General features: G+C 56.5%; 3 protein-coding genes across 19 annotated transcripts; 2 read left to right on the top strand and 1 right to left on the bottom strand.

Annotated features, from left to right (window-relative positions):
* Positions 1-134: 134 nt before the first annotated feature.
* Positions 135-9,009, bottom strand: tecpr1b (tectonin beta-propeller repeat containing 1b). Of its 14 annotated transcripts, XM_088438045.1 has the most exons (26): positions 8,842-8,949; positions 8,636-8,692; positions 7,708-7,940; positions 7,377-7,559; positions 7,006-7,128; positions 6,795-6,917; positions 6,047-6,221; positions 5,877-5,977; positions 5,714-5,815; positions 5,515-5,642; positions 4,952-5,415; positions 4,782-4,885; positions 4,363-4,518; positions 3,966-4,115; positions 3,718-3,899; positions 3,531-3,649; positions 3,369-3,462; positions 3,202-3,298; positions 2,555-2,634; positions 2,374-2,430; positions 2,117-2,291; positions 1,906-2,041; positions 1,609-1,701; positions 1,437-1,543; positions 1,261-1,380; positions 912-1,194 (listed from the first exon to the last, which is right to left on the bottom strand). In XM_088438045.1, the coding sequence occupies exons 3-26, from the start codon at positions 7,930-7,932 to the stop codon at positions 1,069-1,071; spliced, it is 3,420 nt and encodes a 1,139-aa protein (XP_088294171.1). In that variant the 5' UTR covers positions 7,933-7,940; positions 8,636-8,692; positions 8,842-8,949; the 3' UTR covers positions 912-1,068. The 14 variants fall into 14 exon arrangements, 13 of the variants coding, with proteins under 13 accessions (XP_088294165.1, XP_088294163.1, XP_088294159.1 ...); XM_088438044.1 differs by having other exon boundaries at positions 4,952-5,642; XM_088438041.1 differs by having other exon boundaries at positions 4,952-5,642; positions 7,377-7,940; positions 8,842-9,009.
* On the top strand, positions 8,902-13,701 carry bri3 (brain protein I3). Of its 3 annotated transcripts, XM_088438057.1 has the most exons (4): positions 8,902-9,241; positions 10,143-10,349; positions 11,396-11,507; positions 12,260-13,701. In XM_088438057.1, exons 2-4 carry the CDS (start codon positions 10,166-10,168, stop codon positions 12,390-12,392), a joined length of 429 nt encoding a protein of 142 aa, XP_088294183.1. In that variant the 5' UTR covers positions 8,902-9,241; positions 10,143-10,165; the 3' UTR covers positions 12,393-13,701. The 3 variants fall into 3 exon arrangements, with proteins under 3 accessions (XP_088294183.1, XP_088294182.1, XP_088294184.1); XM_088438056.1 differs by lacking the exon at positions 8,902-9,241 and having other exon boundaries at positions 9,306-10,349; XM_088438058.1 differs by lacking the exon at positions 8,902-9,241 and having other exon boundaries at positions 9,312-10,349; positions 11,399-11,507.
* Positions 13,702-14,328: 627 nt separating this feature from the next.
* smc6 (structural maintenance of chromosomes 6) lies at positions 14,329-22,951 on the top strand. 2 transcript variants are annotated; one of them, XM_088438047.1, is made up of 27 exons: positions 14,329-14,596; positions 14,692-14,815; positions 15,212-15,347; positions 16,168-16,273; positions 16,366-16,502; positions 16,775-16,836; positions 16,938-17,018; positions 17,087-17,188; positions 17,365-17,484; positions 17,593-17,691; positions 17,759-17,905; positions 17,979-18,067; positions 18,486-18,650; positions 18,801-18,979; positions 19,312-19,513; positions 19,587-19,701; positions 19,868-20,028; positions 20,111-20,246; positions 20,346-20,426; positions 20,486-20,656; positions 20,936-21,073; positions 21,133-21,278; positions 21,397-21,522; positions 21,600-21,705; positions 21,782-21,934; positions 22,014-22,111; positions 22,649-22,951. In XM_088438047.1, exons 2-27 carry the CDS (start codon positions 14,711-14,713, stop codon positions 22,734-22,736), a joined length of 3,249 nt encoding a protein of 1,082 aa, XP_088294173.1. In that variant the 5' UTR covers positions 14,329-14,596; positions 14,692-14,710; the 3' UTR covers positions 22,737-22,951. The 2 variants fall into 2 exon arrangements, with proteins under 2 accessions (XP_088294173.1, XP_088294172.1); XM_088438046.1 differs by having other exon boundaries at positions 20,111-20,426.
* The last annotated feature ends 82 nt before the right edge of the window (positions 22,952-23,033 follow it).

The following is a 23,033-nucleotide window of genomic DNA, read 5'->3' on the forward strand; positions in this document are numbered from 1 at the left end:
TTTTAAGAGGCGCGCCACGACAACGCGGTCAGCCCAAATTTTTCAGAAAAAAAAAAGCCGAAGACGGGCGCCGGCGCTCGTTTTGCCGACGAGCACGCCCGCTCCCAGAATTCAGACGCTACGCAAATGCCTCGTATGTTCTCACTCCGTTTTATTTGCTTTTTGACATGAAATCACCCGGACGAGCCGCTCGCCCGTGGCGCGTTTGACGCCCACGGGAAGAGCTCTCCGTAAATGCTTTATTATTATTGCAGATCCATCCCACACTTCCTCCATAAACATATATACTGCCGTCTCTTCATATCAGAAGAGGGCGGCGCAAAAGGCTTGCAAACGGGCCCAAAACCCACATCGAACAAACACACGCATAAATAAGAATTTCACAAACGACACGCAAGACAAATGACAAGACCGAGATTCAAAGGAAAGGGAGAAATTTGGCTGCCGTAGCCCTTAACCGGCGTTGACGGACTATTTCACGTTTGGATTCAAGCCGGTGACAAACGTGCACAAGATTTTCTTCTTCTCCGTGTCCACTTTCAGGCTCTTGCGCTCGCATTCCCCCCGTCCTTAGGCGGACTTGGATTTATGGCGATTGCGCCACGTCAAAGGTCGAGGCGGAAGCGCGCGCCTTCCTCGCTAGCGCCGCCGCCGTCTCTTGCGCGACCGTCGGCCGCCTTGCTGGGAACACTCTTGCGTCACGCTTTTCTGTTATCGTCTCCCTCGGCCCGAAGGAAATACGGTTTCCACGACGCGTCGCGGAGGGCCGCAAAATTGCCGGGTCAGCCGCGGTCCTTGACTTTGAGGAAATAGAGTTAGGTTTCAGGATGCGTCGCGGGATGCGCACTTGACGGCGGCTAGCAAGACTGCTGGCGTGGCCTTCACCTTGGTTAAAATCCTCCTCCGCCCTCGATCGGAAAGGAATATAGCTCTGTTTCGGGATGCACGGAGGGTTTCGAAATGGCTGCGAAATGGCCTTTATCCCCGACTTTACGGAAATACGGTTCTATATGGAGACGGGCCGCCAAACGGCTGACCATCGCAGGGTTCATGGCGAAAGGGAGCCTCTCACACAGCCGCGGCGGCCCCGTTGACCCCGAGGGGGAGCGGCGACGGCGCTCCGGCGGGAAGAGGGCGTCGCGTGCGGGGAGCCTCGGCCGAGTTGGCCCGCACGCTGATGTGCTCCCATCCCCCCTGGGCCGACGGACAAGAGGCGTCGGAACGCTCGGGAAGGGCAAAGCCGAGCGCGGGCGCCCTCACCCCGATGCCGTAGTCCCACAGTTGACCTTTGGGCCGCACGGGTCCCACGCCCAGCCGGTGACAAACCACCCCCGGGTCCTCGGCGGGGAAGCCGGCCACGCCCTCCGCGATGGCCCACACCTAGAAAAAGCGAAAGGGGGCGGTGGGCGGCGACGGCCGGCGCGGGCGCCACCGACCTGGTCCAGCGGCCCCGCCGACACCGTGGCCACGTTGCTGGAGATGAGCTCCCAAGTTGAGCCTTGAGGGTAGCTGGGGGTCACGCCCTGCCTGTACCACAGGTTACCTGGGCGCGGGCGCGCCCCGGGTTAGCCCGCCCCGCTCCGCCGACGCCCGCCGGCCCGCGCTCACCGTTTTGGTCCACGGCCAACACGGACGTCCGGCCCACGGACAACTGCCGCAAAGTCTGCCGGGAGGGCGACGCGATGTGGTACCAGCATTCTCCTGCGGGGGCGCCCGCACGCATTTCAAGGCCGCCACAATCTTAACGAGTTAGACTTTTTTTTCCCCGTCATGGTTTTTTCTTGAGAAGCCTTGTAATTATGTGGAGGGCCGCGCCCAGAAATAAAAAGGTGGGTATAGAATAAAAGGACTGCAGCTCGTTTGTTGCTATCGCTCGCTCGCAAAAGAATGCGGAGCGCCAATCACCTGCGGGGTTTTGCGGGGAAACGGAGCCCCTGTAGAAGACGGCGCCGTCCTTGGCGATGGCCCACACCTGACTGGCTCCGCCCACGCAGATGGACTTGAAGGGCTGGTCCGTGCCCACGTGAAGCCAGGAGACGCCCTGCCGAGGTTCCGAGGCGCCGATAAAGACAGAGTGGGCCACGGCGCCGCGGCCGGCCGGCCGACGGGCCCTCACCGCCGGGTTTTGCGGGCTGACGCCCAGCCGGCACAGCACGTCGCCCTTTTCGCTGAGGGCCCACAGGGGGACCTGCTCCAAGTGCACGTGGGCCAGGCACGGCATCAGCGACACGTCGCTCAGAGGGACGGGCGGCACCGGCCGCCACGGGGCCGCCACCGTCGTCGCGCAGCGCCTGGTTGCGAGAGACGCCCCCCCCCCCAAAAAAAGAATGAGCTCAGTCGGAACGGCGCCCGCCGCGAGTCCATCGCGCTTACCTGCTCCAACGTCTTCGACGGACAAAATCCTTCAGGGTTTTGTGGCCGTGGTAAGTTCTGCAAGAAAAATGAGGGCGTGACTGTTCTGCTCCGGTCCCGCAGAGGGCGCTGTCAGCCAATAAACGCCTGGATCGCCCTTCTTTTTTTCCAGCGACAGATCGAGGCCACGGCGTTAACGTACGCGGGAAAGTCGGCGGCGTACTGCCATCCGTCCTCGTCCGTCCCGCCGGGGACGTTGCGGTCCACGGCCCAATCGGACACCTGCAACGCGCCAAAGGTGGATGTTGGGGGCGGGATCGCCTCGGTGCCGATTCGCCCGCGGCGGCCGGAGGCGGGGTTCTCCGACTTCATCGGAAAACTGGCCGGTGAGAGAAACTCAAGTGCGTGCCGGGCACCATTTACAGAATAAAGCGCAACCAAAAATGTTCAGTCACCCGATTGAAAAAAAAAAAGATTGATAACTTATACGCATATATAGATAGACAACTTGCGATGAGTGGGGGCGCAAAAGGCTTACTCTTTCCTGGGAGGGGTCTGTGCAAAAAATAGAGAAGCACCGTCATAAGCCGTTTTCATCTGCAAGGGCGGGGCCGCAGAGTGGGCAAAATAAGCAGGGAAGGCATCCAAATGCATCCATGAAGGAGAATGAGGCTTTCGGGGTGACAAATCAACATCCATAGCTCCCTAAGCCTTGCTGAGTTCACCGGGCTAATAGGCTCACTCGCTACGATTCCATCGGAAATTTCATACGCGCAAAAAAAAAGTTTGTCGCTAGGCGGCCCAACGGTACCCCGGGCGAAGGAGGAGACGTCAACGGGCGGGGCTCACCCAGGTCCACTGCGGCGAGGGCGGTTGCGCGTGGCCTTTGGTGAGCTCCCTCAGCCCGCGCTCGTCGCTCCACATGGGCCGGTCCGTGGGGAGCCCTCTGGGCGGGGGACACGCGCACACGTGGCCGCGACGGCGGGGCGACGGCGCCGCGCCACAAGCGCTCCCACCTGTCGGCGTAGCCGGTCACGGGGTTCCATCGCTGGTTCTCGTACACGTGCACGCTCCTGGCGTCGCTCTGCCGGAGCGCGTCGTCCGCCTCTCCTGCCGCGCAAAAATACTCCTTGGCGCAAAGGATGGGCGCGCTCGGTGAAATTTCAGCTCCGCTTTACCCGGGCGCCCGGAGCCGCCGGCGTACACCCAGGCCGTGCCGTCCCAGCCGACGCCCCACACCAGCCCCAGGCTGTTAGCCTCCACGCGGCGCAGGTGGCCCGGGACCCGCCGCCAGAACCTGCGGCGCCGTTAGCGGCTTAGAGAAAGCCAGGCCGCGGGGAGCGCCTTAGCGGCCGGCGCTCTCACATCAGGTCGCACGACGGCGCCTGCGCCTGCGCCTGCGCCTGCGCCTGGTTGGCCGCCTCCAGGGAAGCGTGCGGCTCGTGGACAAAAATGTCCCCTCTGGACGTGGTGGACCACAGGGCCCGCTCGGAGGGCGCGGCCGGGATCCCGCGCCACTCGCAGCAGACGTCCGACAGCAGGCTCAGCTGGGGGGGGGGGGGGCAAACGGACGCTCGGGCCCCTTGTCTTCCGCGCCGAGACGGAACGCTCACCCAGTCGTCCATGTCCTTTTGGGTTTGGGCCGCCAGCAGCAGGGGACTCCTCAGTCGGGTCCTGGGGCCCGTGTGCACGGCAAAGGCGTAGGGGCAGTCCAGCGCCACCGGAACCAGCGCCGTCACCTCGCTCAGAAAGATGTGAAGGTACTGCCAGATGCAACAAATGGGGGCGGCCCTTCGTCACGCGTCGGATTATTAACGTCGGCGCCGCAGACGTCCAGGTGGGGCTTAAAGGTTTTTATCACCTCAAACGTTGAGACGGACCGCGCGCGGCGCGACCGGCAACCTTCCCGCGGCAGCTCCCTAACCCTAACCCTAACCCCTAACCCTCGCGACGTGGCGTCAACGCGAGGCGGGAAATGCAAAGGGAGAATTTGGGAGCGGCCGCAAGTACCTTTTTCTCCTCGTACTGCGTGTAGTAAAGGAAGAAGATGCTGTCCTTCCTCCCGTCCGACTGGGTGGACTGTTCCAGGGCCGCGCCCGCGTCCAGCCAGCGCTGCGGCTTCCAGTCCCGCCACCAGCGGAGCGCGCCTCGACGCACCCACGCCGACTGAATTTTCAAAAGGAGGAAGAAGTCGCGCCTTGTCGCCGGGGCGCCCTTTTTTTCTTTCCGACCGAGAAACGCCAAGATCTCAAAAAGGGGTGTTAAGATTTGGTTACGTGCGGCGCTACTTTTCTTTTCCTCCGCAGTCAAGATTTGGTTACGCGTGCAAAGCAATAAACGTTCGCGGGGGATTAGAGGTTTCCATTTCCGGAGACCTAAAGCTGATGTTGTGAAAACGGACGGCAAACCGATAAGCAAAGAATGGCTACATTGCTCCTTTCCAGAGGCTTCTCGCTGATCTCCTCGGCGTGGCGCTGCTGGTTCCAGGCCGAAGACTGCACGGGGGTCAGCGACAAAGAGCTGAGCGGCGGGCCTGAGGTGGGCGCGCGCGCAACGTTAGAGGCTACGCAATGCGCCGTTTCCGCTCGTTTGCGCGCACCTGTAGCGCTGAGCCAGGGGACCTGGGAGGCGGCGTCCACGTCGCAGCCCCCTCCCGAGACCCAGGCCCACACGGGAACGTCCTCTTCCCCGACACCTTGCGCGCCTTCCAGACCCGGGCCGTAGGGGGCGCCGCCGCCCCCCGCCCGGGCGCCCGCCTCGCCGCCCTCCAGGTCCACGTTGCTCCAAGGGGAGCCGGCCCCGGAGGCCTCCGGGCTCATGGGGATCGGCGCCGGGGACGCGCGGCCCCGGCCCGATGTTTTGTCCCGGTCCGAAAGCAGACTGTCGATGAAGCTGTCGCTCGCGGGGATGAGGCTCTTGGGCGCCCCTCCCAAGGGGACCGCCGAAGGGGCGGCCGCTTCCGGGACCGGGGCCCCGCCGGCGCCGTTCCACGGCTCCGTCGGCCCCGACTCGGAAGGGCCGGCCCCCGGGCCCGGGGGGGCTCGCGCGGGCCCGCGGATGTCCCTTTCAAAACCAAATACAAACGCGCGAGCGGAGTGCGTTGCCGCGTCCCGGTCGCACGTCCGCGATTCTCGCCTTGCGAAATGCGCGCACAGAACAGACCTGGGCCGCGCCGTCTCTTTACCGTTGCCCCACTCGGCGGAAACGGGGATCCAGCCGTCGCCGCTGGGTCGGGACGGCGTCACGCCCATCCGGAAGTACAGGCCGCGGTCCTCGCCCACGGCCCAAACCTGGCGACGGAACGGCGCCGAAGCTCAAGCGGGCGAGAAGCGGGCGGGACCCGCGTTGCGGCCGGACCGACCTGGTCGTTGAGGCCCACGTCCAGCATCATCATCTCGCCCGCGACGCCGATCCAGCCCGAGCCGCGGGGGTTGTGGGAATCCACGCCGCGCCGGAACCACACCTGCCGACGAGAGCTTTGGCCGAGCGCCGCGCCGGCCCACGTCGAGGCGGCGGCCGCTCACCTTGAAGTCCTTGGTGAGCACCCACACCACGCCCACGCCCACCGACACGTGGAGGGCTTCCACCTCCTTGGAGGGCGATTCCACCTCCAGCCACGAGGAGCCTGGCGGCGGCGGACCGGCCTTTGGCACGCGTCGGCCAAGCCGAAGCGCCGGGGAGCGGCGGCGCCCACCTGCGGGGCTGTCCAGGCCCAGGCCCGTGCGGACCAGCAGGTTCCCGTCCCACAGGAGGGCCCACAGCAGGTCCCCGGGACCCAGCGACAGCTGGGCCACCTCCTTGGGCGCCTCCACCTCCTCCCAGCGGCTGCCCTCGGGGACCCGAGGATGGATGCCCTCCCGGAACCACACCTGCAGCCAGATCGCCCGCTTGCGACCGCCGAAGCTTTGAGCCTCGCCCAAAGCCTCCGGCGCTACACAAATATACCCATTTTCTCCCATCGGGTGCAGATTTGCTACTTTTTCCGCACGCGGAGTAAGAACGTACTTTCGCCGCTTTATCGGTGACCGGCGCTGAACGGAAACAACCGTGACGACGACGCGGAGTACGTGTTAAAAACAGGGATGGACCTGCCGTCAGCCTTTGAGTGATTCTGCTGCCCCCCCCAAATTCATGAAAAAACATCAGAGCAACATTTTATGAGGTTATTTGGAACTTGTTTGAATTTTGCAAAATGATAAAAGTATATCCAAAGGGAAAAAGAAAAAAATGTATTGGTCGTCGCGAAGGCCCTGAAAACAACATCGTCCTCCCTCTCTCTAGTTTAAAAAAGTTCATTCAAACAAAAATCTGATGTTCCCGCCTACCTAAACTCCCGTTTGACTAGTAGGGCCGGCGATTTTGACGCAAGGGAGGAAAAACTCAAATCTCTTCGTCGCCGTGACGGCCCTCGGAAAAGGAGCCGATCGTGTGAGATTTCTGACCTGTCCTTGTTGGGACACTGCCCAAAGGTAAGGATACCTCCCGGAGTCATCGCTCATCTCCCAGCCGCCGCAGCTGATGTCGCAGAGAGGCGGCGGGGGCTTCCCGGGATGCTCCGAGGGGATCTGCGGGCGGCGCGTCGCCCTTTGTTTTCCCCAGACCAAAACCGGAGGCGGCGGCGGCGGCGGCGGCACGGAGCCACCGAGTCCCAACCTTGGCCCAGGTGCCCTGCGCCGTATATCTTCTGTAGCGGATCCAGCGCCGGCGACGCACGCAGGAGTTCCACTTCTTGTCCGGGGAGAAGTTAGCGGGGAAGTCCACGGCGTATTCCCAACCCTGCCGCCCGGCGCAAATCTCCAGTATTCGATTGGCGTGAATTACGCCGCGCTTGGCGGGAGACCGACAACCGTTGATGCGCCCGATCGCGCCTAAGGACGGTTTGGAGCTAGGTAAACTAGACTGCGCTCGACGAAAAAACCAAAGCGTGGTTTGAATATCGGGGTATCTTTGCTCCTGGCGGGCGCGGCGTCCGACTGTAACGCGGGCCCGTCTCGTCGGGCGGGGCTTAACGGCGGCGTTCTCACCCCGGCCCGGCTGGCTCCTCCGCCGGAGCCGTTGTCCACGTACCAGTCGCCCTCCCACTCCCAGCTGGGGGACGGCAGGCCGAAGTCGGCCGGCGGCCGGGGGCTCGTCCCGCTGGCGTCGCTCCACGGCCAGCGGTCGGTGGGCAGCAGCGCGTCCGTGAACCCGTCCACGGGGTTCCACCTCTGAAAAGAGCGGCCCGTCGAGGCGAGCGGCCCGTCGAGGCGAGCGGCCCGTCGAGGCGAGCGGCCCGTCGAGGCGAGCGCCCCGGAGGCCGGGCGGCCGGACGTTCCGACCCACCCGCCCGGCGTCCGAGCGAGCGACCGGCCCCACCTGGTTTTCGTAGGTCTCCTCTTTGAAGCGGATGGGCGTCTCGCGGGGGGTGACGTTGAGGTAGACGCGGTGGTCGCAGCCGATGCCCCAGCAGCGATCTTTGCCGGCGCTGACGCGCTTGAGCTCCAGGAGCGCGTCGGCGGCGCGCGCCCAGCGCCGGCCGGCGGCGGACGCGCTGTACACCCTCCCGTACACGTCCACGGCCCACAGCAGCGTCTGCGACATGCCGCTCCCTGACGCCCGGGACGCGAGGCGCGGCTTTGTCAGATGCCGTCTTTTATTTTGAAACTATTTTCTGCTGAGCGTTCATCAGCAACATCTAATAACCATGATAAGAAATATTGACGTTACTGAATCTCTCTTAGTGAGATAGCATTTTAGGTTGTACTCCAGACTTATTTGGTCATTCTAAAACTTTTTTTTTTTTTCCTCTCGGTACACCTTCTCAGAAACGTTTCAGTTTCCTGCATGCTGATGACTTAGTCTGTGTAATTTTTCACATGCGATACATTTGATATTGTCTCTTTATAATTGGATAGGTGGGATGCAAAATGGCCTCCCATTCTGGAAGAAAACACGAACTTGAGTAGAGTTAAAACTGTACATTTGGGGGAAAGCAATGATAGGAAACACACGCAAAGGTTTATGGAACTCAGTTTGCGATTGAAACGAATAAAACAAGCTTGGGCTCATGTTTCCCAACGCCTAATCGACACTTTTACTTTGAAATCCTAGACGGGAACTGCGCTCGATCGACTCCTACTAATCCGCTATCCTGATACCTGATTCCAAACAGGCCTCCCTCGTATGGGCGACGTTTTTTGGTTTTGTATTGCTATTTAAACCACAAGCGTTTTGAAGGCACGTATCGACTGCGCGGAGCTAGCAGGACTTAAAAACTCAGCAAGCGTTGAGAAGGCGCGCCTACCTGAATGTTGCTATCCGATACGGTCAAAGGTGTGTGGAAGCGGGCGTCATGATACACCTGCGAAACATTGCGCGAGACACACTCGCGTTAGTGTCCACCTTGACCGCAACGTAATCCGTATGCTGTTTACATATGCACGAAGCCCGAACGTTTTTTTTTTTTTTCCCTCTCCCTCTTGTTATTTTTTTTGGAGCCGCAGCACTTACTGAGCCTAGTCGCACGCGTCGGTGGCCCGCACTTTCCCACAGTGGTCGTTCGAATCGACGAGTAGCGGAATGCTGGTTTACAACTCGGGAAATGGAGCTAGCTGCGTTCTGATTGGTCGAAACGCCGCAAAGGGGGCGCGGCTTGCCCTCCATCCTCGTTGGTCCAACCCGGAAGCGCGTGACATTTGCGGCAGCGCGATTGACGTGCGCCATATCAATCATTTATACCAGTAGTCAGCCCTCGTGAAGTATTTAAGAAGGGTGCGCTGCGTCCTTCCGATCGCGTAACAGTCCGCCCCGTCTTGGATTTCCCTAATTATTAGCAACCGCACTTCATATTTAATACGCCGCGATGCAAACGCAATCTAGCTTGATGTCAACTCGTCTGCCGAAGTTAAAAGTAAGGAATTCAATTCTTCATATGTTGACATTGACGTGCGAAACAAGGTAGGTGTCGCCTTAGCCCCGCCCACATCAGTGCAACACTATCACGGTGTGGTGTTCATAGGTTGTGGGAATTTCTGAAGCTCCCCGCGTTTATGAATGTTTCACCGTCACGATATGGTTTCGCCACATCAAAGTTGTGCGCACGCGAGAAGCAGCTCGACGTTTCGATAAGACGAAGTCTATGGGGAAAGAAGTGTTACTTTAGCGCACTTATGAGAATGTGCACACCTGTGCTGGCTCACAGGTGTTGAACGCCAGTCCGGGAGGGCCGCAATCTCGCATGTTTTGCGGTTTCCTCTCAACACGCCAGATTCAAATGATTAGCTCATTGGGAAGCTCCGCGGGATTCGTATGAATCGGGTGCATTTGAGAGAGGTCAGGGACATGACAAATGTACGCACTTCAAAATAAATGGATGTTTTCTCCACGTTTTCTTGCCGCGTAATCGCTCATGTCTCGGCGAGCCCAAGCGCAAGCCGGACATCGGCAGGGTACGGCACTGTCCCTTTAAGAAGCCTGGCTGCTCGCAGGGGCGCACCAAGCGAGCGCTCGTCACATGATTCTTTTCTTGTGACAATCGAGAGCGAGAAAGAAAAGCCCCACTTCTTGCTGTATCGTAGTGCGTCGAAAGAAGGGGCCACGATGGAATTCAGTTGACTCGGGGAACGCTCATCCGCGTCGTCGCCGATGTGCTGAAGTTGACCTTTGGTGCCTCGCGAGGGACAAAGTTGGCGAATGGAGAGCGACCAACTTTGGTTTTTGACGCAGCGTCTCTTTCCGTAAACTGGTGTCGTGACCATTTTTTCCCTTCGTTTTCTTTGTTTTTTTTTCTTTTTGGCGTCTTTCCCGCAAAGTTAGCGCGGCACCCCGGACAAGTATGGTTGACAGCAAGCCCATTCTTCAGGACAGACCTCCCGCCTACAACGCCGTCCCCGGGGCTTACGAGTATGCCCCCCCGCCGCCGCCGCCGCCGCCGCAGCCGCAGCAACACGGCTACGGGGCCATCCCGGCCGCCGCCGCCGCCGCCCCGCCGCCCTACCAGTACCCACCCGGCGGACACGGTGGGTAACGAACGAGACCAGACCCGCAGACCGTCTCCGTCGCATCGTGGCCCGGTCAAACGAAACCTGACTTAACATGGAGGGGATGAGTCCCCGCCACGCACTTCCGGATTCGTTTATTTTGCCTTCTCGCGTCACAAAAAAACTTGTGCCGTAAAACTTTGGCGTTCGTCAAACAAACATCGCGCGAAGGCACGGAGAATGCGCGAGTCCACTTTAAAAAGACCGTTTGTTTTTTGTTTTTGGAGGGGGGGTTCGCGGAATTCGCGATTGTATCGCGGAAGTAGAGCTTGTAAATTTGGATAATATCCCGGATGTAAGACTTTGACACCAACGCAACTTCAACAACTCACTCATTTCTCCGGAATCGGCGTCGTGTGTCGTGTGAGGAGTTATAGATCGTGCTCAAATATGCTTCACGCGTCAGACAAACCGCAGTGGTCCTCAAATCTTACCCCAGGTACCTGCTTCCGAATAGGACTAAAATAACCATTTGTAAATATTCAATTCAGTAGGAAAAAGCGAAAACACTTCTCAAATGTAAATCCGCGGTACTAAAGCGAAATACAACTGAACTTCAGCGAAATACAACTGAACTTCAGTGCGCAGCACCAAAAGAGCACGTGCGCCATCAGTGGCGCACTTTATCGCTGCGCTTGAAATTCAAATAGCGTTCAAAGAATTGCGGACACGTTGCAAAGGCTGCTGTATAGTGAATAGAGCGGGATTCCCAGCATGCATCTGTTGGGGGCCATAACACCGCTCATCTCGTTAATGATTACAGCATGTACTGTAAATGGTGTGTTTATCGGTGGACTCGCGCGCTGTTTTTGTATCAAAGTTCGCGCAAACGGCTCTCGATGATGCCCGTGTTGCCTGAATGTTGACGCACTCGTATTCCGATTACCGATGGAGCATTTTCGCAGGGATATTTGAACACCTCGATCGTTTTCGTCGCAAAACGACGTTTAATCATGTTGATATTGAGCATTTTTTTTTCACACCTAGAAAGAAGTTGATTGTTCGGTCACGTTTCTTCTGAACAGCAGGCTACCCCCCGGGCCATTTGGGAGCGGCCGTGTCCCATCAGCCCTATTCCGGAACCTACACTGTCATCCAACCCTCCGTTGTGGTGGTAGGAGGCTGCCCAGCTTGCAGGTAAAGATTTCTCAACATATTGCTGATGTCGCCACTCGCTTCCAAAAAACAACAAAAAAAATGCTGTGGCATGATCCAAGCTTACGTCCTTTTACTGCCACAACCGCTGTTGTTCATGTAAGGTTGAGCAATGACAAACATTCACACACACACATGCCTCTTCTGCATCTTGTGAGCGGACGTGGCTTTCACTGTTTTGGGTTTTTTTTAAATCGCACATCAGCCAGCGTCCCGTTAGTCACACGTCGAGCTGCACGGGGTAAAAGGTAAGCTGCTCGTTCACTCGCAGGACTGTGCAACTGGAGTTGAATTTTAAGAAGCCTTTTTTTTGGCAAATTGCTGACAGCTTGAAATATGTATGTGTCCAATCGAAATAAACTCCGCATTTGTCTTTTTCAAGGAAACATGTTTTGATGCTGTAACTAGCCAATGCAAGATTATTTACAGTTAGAGGATTAACGCTAGCGATAGGCGAATATAGTTTACTTTTAAAATATGATTGAAAAGCACTGATTTACCAGTATCAAGGGAAATCGTGTTACAGCAATTGTCAGCGTTAAATCATTTGCAAACATACAAGTGGGATTTCAACTACCGAGCCCAAGTACCGGCAGGCGGCTGCGGCGACGCCCATTAAGTGACACGTGCCGCTTTTGTATCGATCTCACAAATTACACGTGTGCGACTACCGGGAGCTGAGGAATTTTTGATTTTTTTTCCTCCCCCCCCCCCGTTCTTCTTCGACTTTTCAGAGTCGGCGTTCTGGAGGACGACTTCACCTGCTTGGGAATCCTGTGCGCCATCTTCTTCTTCCCACTGGGAATCCTCTTCTGCTTTGCCCTGCGGCAGAGGCGATGTCCCAACTGCGGCGCCACCTTTGGATAGAGCAAGCAAACACAAGTGGCAAACGCAACGCAAAAACATTTTGGGATATTGGGCTTTGCGGTGAAAGTTCAGGCAAAGACAAAAAAAAACAAAAAAATGCTGTAACCTCCACGGCTAATTTGAATGTGACCTTCTGGAACATTCGGATCGCGCAGACGCTTTTTGGCACGCGCGACCAACCTGTACCTTTTCGCACAACTCGCTCTTCCGGACCCGGAAGCCGAGCGGCAACCAGAAGCGGAACCGGCCTTTGAACCGGCCCCGCCGACGCCAGCCGCTGACATTCTGAGCCGAGCGGTCGCTCGTCACAGAAGATGAGCCGAGGCCACGTGCACGTTTGTACTTTCGCAAGATATGAAAACGGCTCCCCGAGACCCGAAATCCTTAAGTGGACCGGGAAAAGTATCGGTCCGTTCTTTTGTTCTTGGGCCGCTTTGAAAAGAAGAGCAAGTTGTGCAAAAATGACTGGGACAAACGTGTGTTTTCGAGAAGTCAAATTCCCGCTCAAAGCGTCCCGTAGCTGAGACGTATCCCGCCGGCTCACGGCGGGGCTTTGTGACGACGGGGCCGCCACCTCGTCTGTCTGGGCGCAACCTCGCCTTTCCCTTTGCTACTTCCGGAGCTTCGGCCCCGGCGCGCGCGACTGACGACGACGCGCTCCGAAGAGACACTCCTTCCAGGTCGATCCAGGAATGTCGCTCCAAAGCCCGATATCCAACTTTTTCGGAGTAATGTAAACAACAAATCTCGATGCCTTTGTTTTCTCAGCACGCGTGTAACGTGCTGAAAATGTAGATTTGTATGATTAGATTTGATAGGCGGTATTTTCTTTGTCAATCATGAACTGAAGCGACGCTTCAATGTTTCTTTTTTTGTCAAGTTGAGTTCACCTTGAGGCTCAGTGCTGCTGACCAGTCCTTTTTTTTGGGGGGGGGGGGGGGTGGACAACTAATACATATGGATGCAAACAAAATGGACATTTCCTCACGTATGAATCCCCAGGGGCCATATCGGCGCTGCCCGCGTTCTGATTGTGCCGACATTGTAGGGCCAAAACCGCCGACCTCAGGTACTTTCACCTCCGTCGCTGCTTGAAAGGTGGACTCGCAGAAATGAAACAGCTGGCCCCTTCCTCTTCTGCAAGACAATCAACGCAAGTCGTCGTCTTCCATCCCTAATACATTAAAAGAGTTTTTAGGCAAAGAACTTTGGAAACAAACGCATGCACGCGCCTAAGATTGAGCTTGTTACTTTTTTATAAATATATGTACTGTTATTCTAGTTTATCATATTAAAAAGATGCTACCCACATTGTAGACTGATCATTTTCGGAACACATTTTATGGGTTATTGTAAACATTTTCAAATACTGTGTGTGAGCGCAGATTTTTTTTGGTTTCATTTCATTCACTTCTATAAACCGCTTCAATTCAGCAGGGTCGCCGGCTCGCTATTGCCTATCCCAGCCCTCACCAGGCAGTAAGCGGGGGACACCCTTTTAGTTTCTGAAACCGCAACCGTCACCATAGAAAAAAGATCAAGTGTGGCGAGGCGAAGAAACCACACGTTGCTGTGCTAGTGGAGATCTTTACTCTTCGCATGCCATCACAAAACTGATACAACAAAGTCCAAAACAGCAAAGACAAAGCCAACAGGTTCAAAGCATCAAAGGATCATAGCGACATGCCTACTGGGTGAGAGACATGGTCCTAGTGTCCGCCACACTATAAGCGAAAGTCCATTTCCTTGAAAAATGTTTGGAAAGCTAAATAAAACACAAGATAAGCAGATATTTGATCAAAACCTTGATTGCTACGTAAATATTTGATTTGAAAAAAGAAAAAAAGTTCAGCAAAACAAAGACTGGTCGTTAGCGGAAGTGACGCCGTTCCCTCCCCGCGCGAGACCTCGTGTACTCTCGCGGGATTCCCATCACAACTCTTGGCGGCACGTCGTTCCCCCTGCACAACGGTCTGACCGCCGTCGTTCGAACGCAGGTTACGCGGCCTCCGTTTCGTTCGATCTCCCGAAACCCTTGCGAATAAGCTCCTCGGATAACAAAGCGACCGACCGCTGCTGTTTGCTATCCAAGGCGGCAGGCGACAGCTCGCTCAAAAGCCAGCCCAAAAGCCGGCCCAAAAGGCGGCCCAAAAGGCAGCCCAAAAGGCAGCCCAAAAGGCAGCCCAAAAGCCAGGCGAGCGCAGGTGGGCTTTCCCGCCTGGCCGGCAACGTCGCCGTTGCGCTCGGGAACCGACAGCCGCGCTCCGGGTCGTTTTCCGTCATCTGTGATATTTTTCAGGGAGCCCCAAAAGCGGAACATGTCCAAAAGGAAAAGCAGTTGTGTGAACTTGCCTCCTAAAAAACGGCGTGCCTCCGAGCAGCACGACGAAGATGAAGAGGGAGCGTCTCGACTTCGTTCGCAGGTAAGAACTTCAAAGCGAAACTCGACATCGGGAGCTGTCGAAAGCCGCCCCGTAAGACAAACAAACGAAAACGTCCAAGTATCTGACATTGGCGCGGGCTGCCGTTAAAGGGTTCATGAGAAAAGACAAAGTCTTAGTCTTTGCGTAGGACCTACGCATGCAGGTATGCATACTTTTTAAGAATGGATATTAGGATAGCGCGACAGCTCCCTTTGCCCGTGTGCAGTATTTTGTCCAATCCTTTGAGCTTTCCGTCAAAGGCATTTCTCGTTCAAGCCAAAGCATTGAAAAGAGACACGAGGGAGCTGAAATTTCACCCACGCGGCCACAACGTGTCACGACCGCAATTCCCTAAATGTATATATGGGTAGCCCATGTATGGTTGTCCTTGTTTAGGAGCAAAGTGTGGATGAGGCGACAAGTGACGCAGGCATAGTGGAGAGCATCACGCTGAAAAACTTCATGTGTCACTCTTTCCTCGGCCCCATCACCTTCGGCCCCAACATCAACTTTGTCATCGGGCGCAACGGAAGTGAGTACCGCTGATCGCGTGTCAGCGCTTTCTCTCTTTATTCATTGTGCCTTGGTTGGGCCGTCAAATGATTACTGTCAGTCGGGAAAATCTATTATTGCTCTTCTTTTTCTGGTCGTGCTTGCGCATTGCTCACGGCCCAGGGGTGCCCAAACTTTTGAAAGGGCAAAAATACAAATTCTCTGAGCAAGCAACTATGCAAGGGCTGCCACGAAATTCAGAGCTGTCCTTATTGAAAATGTTTAGAATGATTTCTTCTTTTGAATATTCCCTCGATTGGTCAAATAATCGGATCCATTTTCATTGTTCATCATCAATTATTGATGTTTATTTACTATTGCGTAGTGATTTAAAGATACTAAACAAACGAGGTCAAAAGTAAGACTCGTTTTGAACAAAAACCAGGGGGTGTGTAGACTTTTTCTAATCGTGGTGCGTGCAAGTCATGTGTAAACTTGTTAATGTTTCAAGGCAAGTCTTAAGTTGGTATGACAAAAATCAATTGCGGCCTCACGCATTTTTAACCAACTTTGAAGCCTTGTTTCAAACGGTTTTCAATTTTAGCATATGCGGTGGGCCGCAATTAGCCCCCGGACCGTAGTTAGGACGCTGGCTTAGCCGATTCCTGGCAGGGCCACAAAACACTAAGAAACATTGTTTTAAGTATCATTGCTGATTTTAATAGGCGAGCGGGGGGGGTCGATAGAGCGTTTGGGCGTGAGAAGAAAGAGCTGATTTGTTTTGAAGTGTACACTGCCGGAATTGTGCTTTTATGGTCATTCAGCTTGAAAAGTGCGTTTTGTTTGTTTGTTTTGTGCAGGTGGAAAGAGCGCCATCCTGACGGCGCTGATTGTGGCGTTGGGCGGCAACGCGCAGGCCACAAGCAGAGGATCGTCCCTCAAGCGTTTTGTCAAGGAAGGTGAAAGGTGAGGGTTTCGCCCCAAAGAAAAGGCGCACAAATGCAGCGCCGTTGTCAATACGCCGCAAGACCGTCATTTGCCTTCCTCTGCTGTCGCAGCTCGGCCGACGTGTCGATCGCCGTGCGTAACCGAGGCGCGGACGCCTACAAACCCGAGCTGTACGGCCCGGCCATCGTGGTGGACCTCAAGCTCACTCGCGACGGAATGAGAACTTACAAGCTGAGGAGTCATAGCGGTAAACGGGAAAAGAAAAGCGCCGCGCAACAAATAAGCCGGCGCAGTTCAGCGGTCGAAGCGCTCTAGCTTTCACCTAACGTGGGCTCGGGTTCGGAGACGTCGCCGGGCTTTTGTTCTTCGGCCCGACCTTTTGGCCGGCGCTCGTTACTCGCCGTTTTTTTGTGTGCCACGTGCAGTAATCACTTTCCAAACCTATCCGCGGACAAGTACGGTAGACGCATTGCATTCCATGAATGTATCCGCTACGGTCTAATTCTTCTTCTTTTCCAGGCCAAATAATCTCAACCAAAAAGGAGGAGCTCGTGTCTATTCTGGATGCCTTTAATATTCAGGTAGAATCTGCACAAACGGAGGAGAGGATATGGATGACTTTTGTTTCTGGTTGATGGGGAGTGTTGATCAAGTTTGTATCTGTCTTTTTTTTTCCGCCAAGGTCGACAATCCGGTGACAATTCTCAACCAAGAGATGAGCAAGTACTTCCTGCACTCCAGAGGAGAGGCGGACAAATACAGGGTTGGTTGAAGCAAAGTTCGGCGCGCTCCGGGCAGATGGCCGTCATTTTTCATCCTCTTTGCGCTCAGTTTTTTATGAAGGCCACGCTACTGGAACAGATGAAAGAAGATTTCGTCCACATCAAAGCAACCAAACATATAACCGAAGACAAAATAGAGCAACATGGCGAGGTAACCGTTTCTGCGGTGGCGAAATACAATATTTTTCTCTTTAAAAGCAAAACGTAATGCATGGATTTTGTAGTGGTCAACTACCTTTGCGGTGGCAAGGGGACTTTTCGGGTAACGGGGGGGGGGGGTCAGCCAACCGGCACCTCAGAGCAGATGCGTTTGAATGTGCGTGACAGTACTTGAAGGAGCTGCGGCGGATCTACCACGAGAGAGAGGAGCGTTACAAGGACCTGTCGTCCAGCGAGGAGACGCGAACCAAGTTGGAGATGTTGCGGAAGCAGATGGCCTGGGCTCTGGTTGGCGCATTCGCTCTCCTCTCTCCGATCCCCTAACTAGTCAGCTACCAAAGTTGGATCCGGAATGATATTTTGGGCCCGTGGGTGGCCGGTGCGACTTGTTGGCAGGTTGCAGAAATGGAAAAGGATCTGGAGCCAATGAAAGAGAAGCTGCAGGCCAATAAGCAATCCACAAAGAAATATGATGAGAAAGTGACCGAATGGAAGGTAACGGTGCCTTAGAAGCCTCGTGTGCTTGCGTCCGCCTCGTTGGAGAGCACGCGTCCGCTTTCAGAATAAAGTCAAGGAGGCGGAGATGAAGTACAAGGAGATCCAGGAGCAGCTGGAGGGCATCACGCAGCAGGCCCAGGAACTGCAGCCCAAATGCACCCAGCTCAAGGCCGAGGCGCAGAAATGGAATTCCCTTTTCAAGGCCGGCGAGGTGAGGACTCCCCGCTTTAGCCCCGGATTCCGCCCGGAAACCTTGTTATTCCTTGCCCGCTTCTTTCTTCCAGGTTGCGGTCCACAGATGCAAGCTAAGCCTGAGGGACCTCGAGAGGGACGAGGCTCAGCTCTCCTCCAAGATAAACGATCTGCAGCTGAGGTGCGATATGCTCAAATGTATCTATAGAGCGCCGAAAAGCTAGCGGCGACTCGCTGACGCGGTGGTCAGCGCGGCCGCCTCACAGTTCCGGGACCCGAGTTCAAGGCTGCGGCCTTCCCGTGTGGAGTTTGCGCGTTCTCCCCGCGCCCGCCTCGGTTCTCTCCGGGCTTCGCGGCGGGCGGATTGGACGTCCCGGATTGCCCGTAGGTGCGATTGGGTGCGTGAATGCTTGTTCGTCTCTGTGTGCCCCGCGATTGGCCGGCGGCAGCCCGAACGAAGCCTGCTGAGATGGGCCCGTGACCCTCGGGAGGATAAGCGGCTTTAGAAAACGGATGGATGGATGAAAGACAACCGTAGCTGCGTAAAAAGTGGCAACGTGCGGCACCTGAGGTTTTTCTGACCGCGCGCCCCCTTCCAGCATCAACCGGGCCACGGGCTCGGCCCGGCAGGCCAAGCAGGAGAGCGTGCGGCGCATCCAGGGCCTCTTGCGAGACCTCAACCACCAAACGTCCACCCTGGAGCAGCAGGCGGGCCAGTATCGGCATGCCTGCGCTCGTGCCAAGGAGGAACACGGAAAGATACGGTAAAAGACAAAGCGGCCAAAAAAAGCGAAAGGAGGGCCGCGAACGGTTGCGCGTAGCTCCTAGCTATGATATGTTTTTGCTGAAGATACAGTATGCGTTGCTGAAGGTGGCTTTTGTTGGTTTGTCTTTCTTCCCTAACGTGCCTTCAGACAAGAGCACGATGCACTGAAGAGGTCCACGGAAGCCCACGTGAGGAATTTGCGGATGATGGAAGGCAGTCGATCCAATCGACTGCGGCGCTTCGGGGAACACATGCCCGCGCTGCTTTACGCCATCCAGGACGCTCACAAACGGGGCCAATTCAAGCACAAGCCGCGAGGACCCCTGGGTAACGCTTCCCCGGCCGCGCGAAGACATACGTACGCCGGAAACCCGGGAGTTTTCATCCATTCTATCATTTTTCCTCACTGCCTGCCGTGAAAATCAGAACGAAAATGACCACCGCATTTCGATTTGCCCCCCCCCCCCGCCGAGTCGGAGGTCGGCAGGCATCGCGTGCCTTCTGACGCGTCCGAGGTTTTGCTTACCTTCCCGCGAGCATCTCATGTCAATTGGCAGACTTTTCGGCCCGTTCCTCCCGACAGAACTGGTAAACCTGTGGTTTCAGCTGCACAGGTGGAGTAACCATACGCTCGACGCGCGTTAACCCGTGCGCCGCAGGTTACCTGATGAAGCTGAAGGACCCGCAGCAAGCTCTCGCCATCGAGGTGTGTTTGCAAAACCTGCTGCAGACCTTCACCTGCGACAACCACGACGACGAGAAAGTGCTGAAGGCTCTCATGGCTCGAGCTCTGCCGTCGGGCCGCAGGCCTCCCATCATCACCAGCAAGTTCCTCTCGCACGTTCACGATACAAGGAAGAGGTCGGGGAGGCTCCCGCGTGAGCTCAACGTGTTCGAACCGAGGGATCGGCCTGACCCGGGTTATCCGGTTTAGGGCCGTCGACCACCCGGACTACCCGTCCGTGCTTCAAACTCTGGAGATCGACGACCCGGTCGTGGCCAATTGTCTGATCGATCAAAGGGGCATCGAGAACATTTTGCTCATCAAGGTAACATGCGTCCTAAAACGCGGCGCGGCGAGAGAAGGACTCCGGTGGTCGACGCGCGTCAGTCTTTGGTATTTGTCTTTGGACCGAACGAGTCACGGTGCGTCGGTTCTCCGAGCGGGCGGTCCGTGAACTCCTCGTCACTTTGCGCCTTTGCCGTCCTGTGCAGAATCGCGCCGAGGCTTGTCGCGTGATGATGTCGGGGCACCCGCCCCCCAACTGCTACCAGGCTTTTTCCTTGGACGGCGACCAGATTTTCGCCAACCGCTGCTATGGCTCGGAGCAGACCCGAGCCAACTGCCTCTCAGGGGACGTGGAGGGGGAGATCAGGTGAGTGTCCCCCGGCGAAAGATGGCCGGCGCGCAGTAACCGCCGCCGCCCCGCTGTCCTCCTTTCGTTTCCCGCCCGGCAGACATCTGCAGCGAGAGCTGGAGGCGCAAAAAGCCCAGGCGGACAGCTTGCAGCAACAAATGAGCAAGTTGGACGAGGACGTCAAACAAAACGAAAGGCTGCAAAAGAAAGCCCACGCAGAGATGAAGAGCGCCAACGTATCGCTTCCCATTTTTTCTCATCTCGAGTTGGAATTTCATCGACTGTTGTGCCGATCGCGATCACGTTTAATCATCGCAGGCGCACATTTATTGCAGGACCGAGCCACAAAGTATCGCCTGGAGCTGTGCGACCTGCAGAATGTGGAGGAGCCTCAAGTGGAAGACCTCAAGCCCCTGGTCGGTCGGTCGCCGCCGGCGCGCCGTCCCTCCGCTCGGCTCAACCCTGAACTCGGCAGGAGGAGGACCTTCAGGAGATCCTGGCCAATATCGTCACGGAGAACGGCAAGTGCGAGGAGGCCAGAGCGCGGATGTCTGAGCTCAAGGAGAATTGTGAGAAGGCGGAGCGGGAGTACCAGCGGCACAAGGAGCGCATCAACACCGTCGCCGAAGAGGCCGACGCTATCAAGGTAAGGCGCCCAAAAACACCCAATTTCTCTCAACTTGGTGTGGTCGCCCATTTGGGTTTTTTTTTCCGGAGGCAAGCTCTTGACAATTCACACATTTATAGAGCGTCCTCGACAGCCGCCAATAATTATTAACCCTCCGGCCGCGGGGCAACCGATACATTTCCACCATCGCCGAGCCGGCCCGGCGCGCGAACCCGCGAAGGCCTCTCGGGCGAGAGGCCGAACATTTTCCGAGATGAGCAAAGAGCTCCACCCGACCGCCTGTATGTTGGACCGCAGGAGGAGCTGCTGAAAGTGGACCAGGAGGTGCTGAAGTGCAAGCATCACAAGAAGTTCTACGATGACAAGCGCAGCGCCCATCTCCAGAGCATCCGGGAGATGGAAGCCGCCCTGCGGGGCAAGCGGGAGCAGCTCGAGGTAGGAGCGGCCCGCGCCCTTTGTTTTCGGAAGGTTGACCCCGGGCCGACGGCTCGCAGGAGAGTTCGGAAAAAGCCGGGCAGATCTGCCCCGAGCGCCTCCGCGTGGAGCGGACCCCCAAGAGCCTGGACGCGGAGCTCAACCGCCTCAAGGCCAAGATGGCCACCCAGCGTGAGCAGGAGGGCGACCGCCAGGAGATCATCAGGTGCTCAAATAACACATTGCCGAGGGACGGCCCGCGTCTGGAAAAAGCCCCCGGGTCGGGGCGGGTCGCGATAGCCGAGTCACGCCCCTCCCCTCCCCTCCCCTCCCCGCCGTCGCAGAGAGTACCGTGACGCCATGCTGAAATACAAGAACACGGCGCTGCAGATGAAGAACCTCAACATGTTCATCAAAAGCCTGGACAAGGTTATGAATCGAAGGCTTAAGGTTTACGCCGAGATGAGGAGGTAAGAGAAGAAAGCGGGCGAGCTCGGGCGCCGCCGCCGTCTCGGTCACCGCCCCTCCCCCCCCTTCCTGTCCCCAGTTACCTGTCGGTGCGCTGCAAGTATTTCTTCAATAGCATGCTGGCACAGAGAGGCTACACGGGAAGCATGGCCTTCGACCACCAGAACGAGACCCTCGCCATCTCCGTGAGGACCTCCCGCTCCCGGGCGACCGGCGCGCTTTCCCCGAGGCGTCCGACGTCCTTTCTTCTTGTCCCGGCAGGTGCGGCCCGGAAAAGGAAGCGAGGGCGACTGGGCCAACGTGCGCTCGCTTTCGGGGGGCGAGCGCTCCTTCTCCACCGTGTGCTTTGTTCTCTCGCTCTGGGCCATCACAAAGGCGCCCTTCCGTTGCCTGGACGAGTTCGACGTTTATATGGTAAGTCGGTGCCGGGGGGGGAGCGGGGGAGAACGAAAGCGAGCCCGTCCTGACACGCGACGCCATGTGCCAAATGGAGGACATGGTCAATCGGAGGATCTCGATGGACATGATGCTCCAAGTGGCCGACAGTCAGCGCTACCGCCAGTTCATCTTCCTCACGCCGCAGAGCATGAGGTAATCGCACCTTTTTGGCCGGGGTTACGACCGACGCCCGATGAGGGAGCGTCGGGCCGCGCCGAGGACGCGTACGGAGCCGTGCCAAATCCCGTCGCGTTGGCCCGCCGCGAGAAGTCAAAACGCGTCCAACGCCTCTCGCGGGCGGCGGGAACAAATCGGCCACGGCTTTGCGGTCGGCGCTCACCCGCAGCTACCCCGCGCGGCCGGCTGAACTTTCGATCCCAAAACGCAGCCCTGCTTGGAGAACGGCGGAAGGGGAACCCCCCCCCCCTTCCTTCTTTTAACAGCCGGCATCAACTTTTTTTTTCCGTCAGCCGAGCGCCGCCGCAAAGTAAGTGACGCGCAACAGACAAAAAAGAAGTAAGGTGCTGTGGGAGAAAACGTGGCCTCCGCTACATCCCAGGAAAGCGCAGGTTGTCATCGGGGCTCTCCTAAAAGCGTCAACGTAGCCTAACGCTGGTGGTGATTTTCTTGAAAAGCTGTTTGCATGTATTTACTTTTGTTTCTGTACGTCCTCCTTTCCCATTTGGGAAGCTCTCTTCCAGAGACGGAGCTCATCAAAATCATGCGTCTCAAGGATCCTCAAAGGGGCCAGGAAAACCAGGAGGAAGATGACTCCTAATGGCTTTTCATCAGTCCGGCCTTTGTTGGGAATTCTTGGCTCATTCGGGATTTTGCACACACACTTTTTTTTATGTTACATGTGTAGAAGTGTTTTTGTTGGACTGATTGTTTTATTTGGAATACAAGCAAATTTTCTCCGATGAAACAATCACTCGTGCCTCTCGAGGCTTGCCCCTGTCACGTGACAATGAGTAAAAATCGGGTAGATTCAGACCGGCTTTTTGTGATTCTTTGTCAATTGAAAAAGGCCAAAAAAATCGGGTAGATTCAGACCGGCTTTTTGTGATTCTTTGTC

This window comes from Hippichthys cyanospilos, chromosome 16, assembly GCF_059441005.1.
Source record: "Hippichthys cyanospilos isolate Australia breed blue-spotted pipefish chromosome 16, RoL_Hcya_1.0, whole genome shotgun sequence".
Taxonomy (NCBI): domain Eukaryota; kingdom Metazoa; phylum Chordata; class Actinopteri; order Syngnathiformes; family Syngnathidae; genus Hippichthys; species Hippichthys cyanospilos.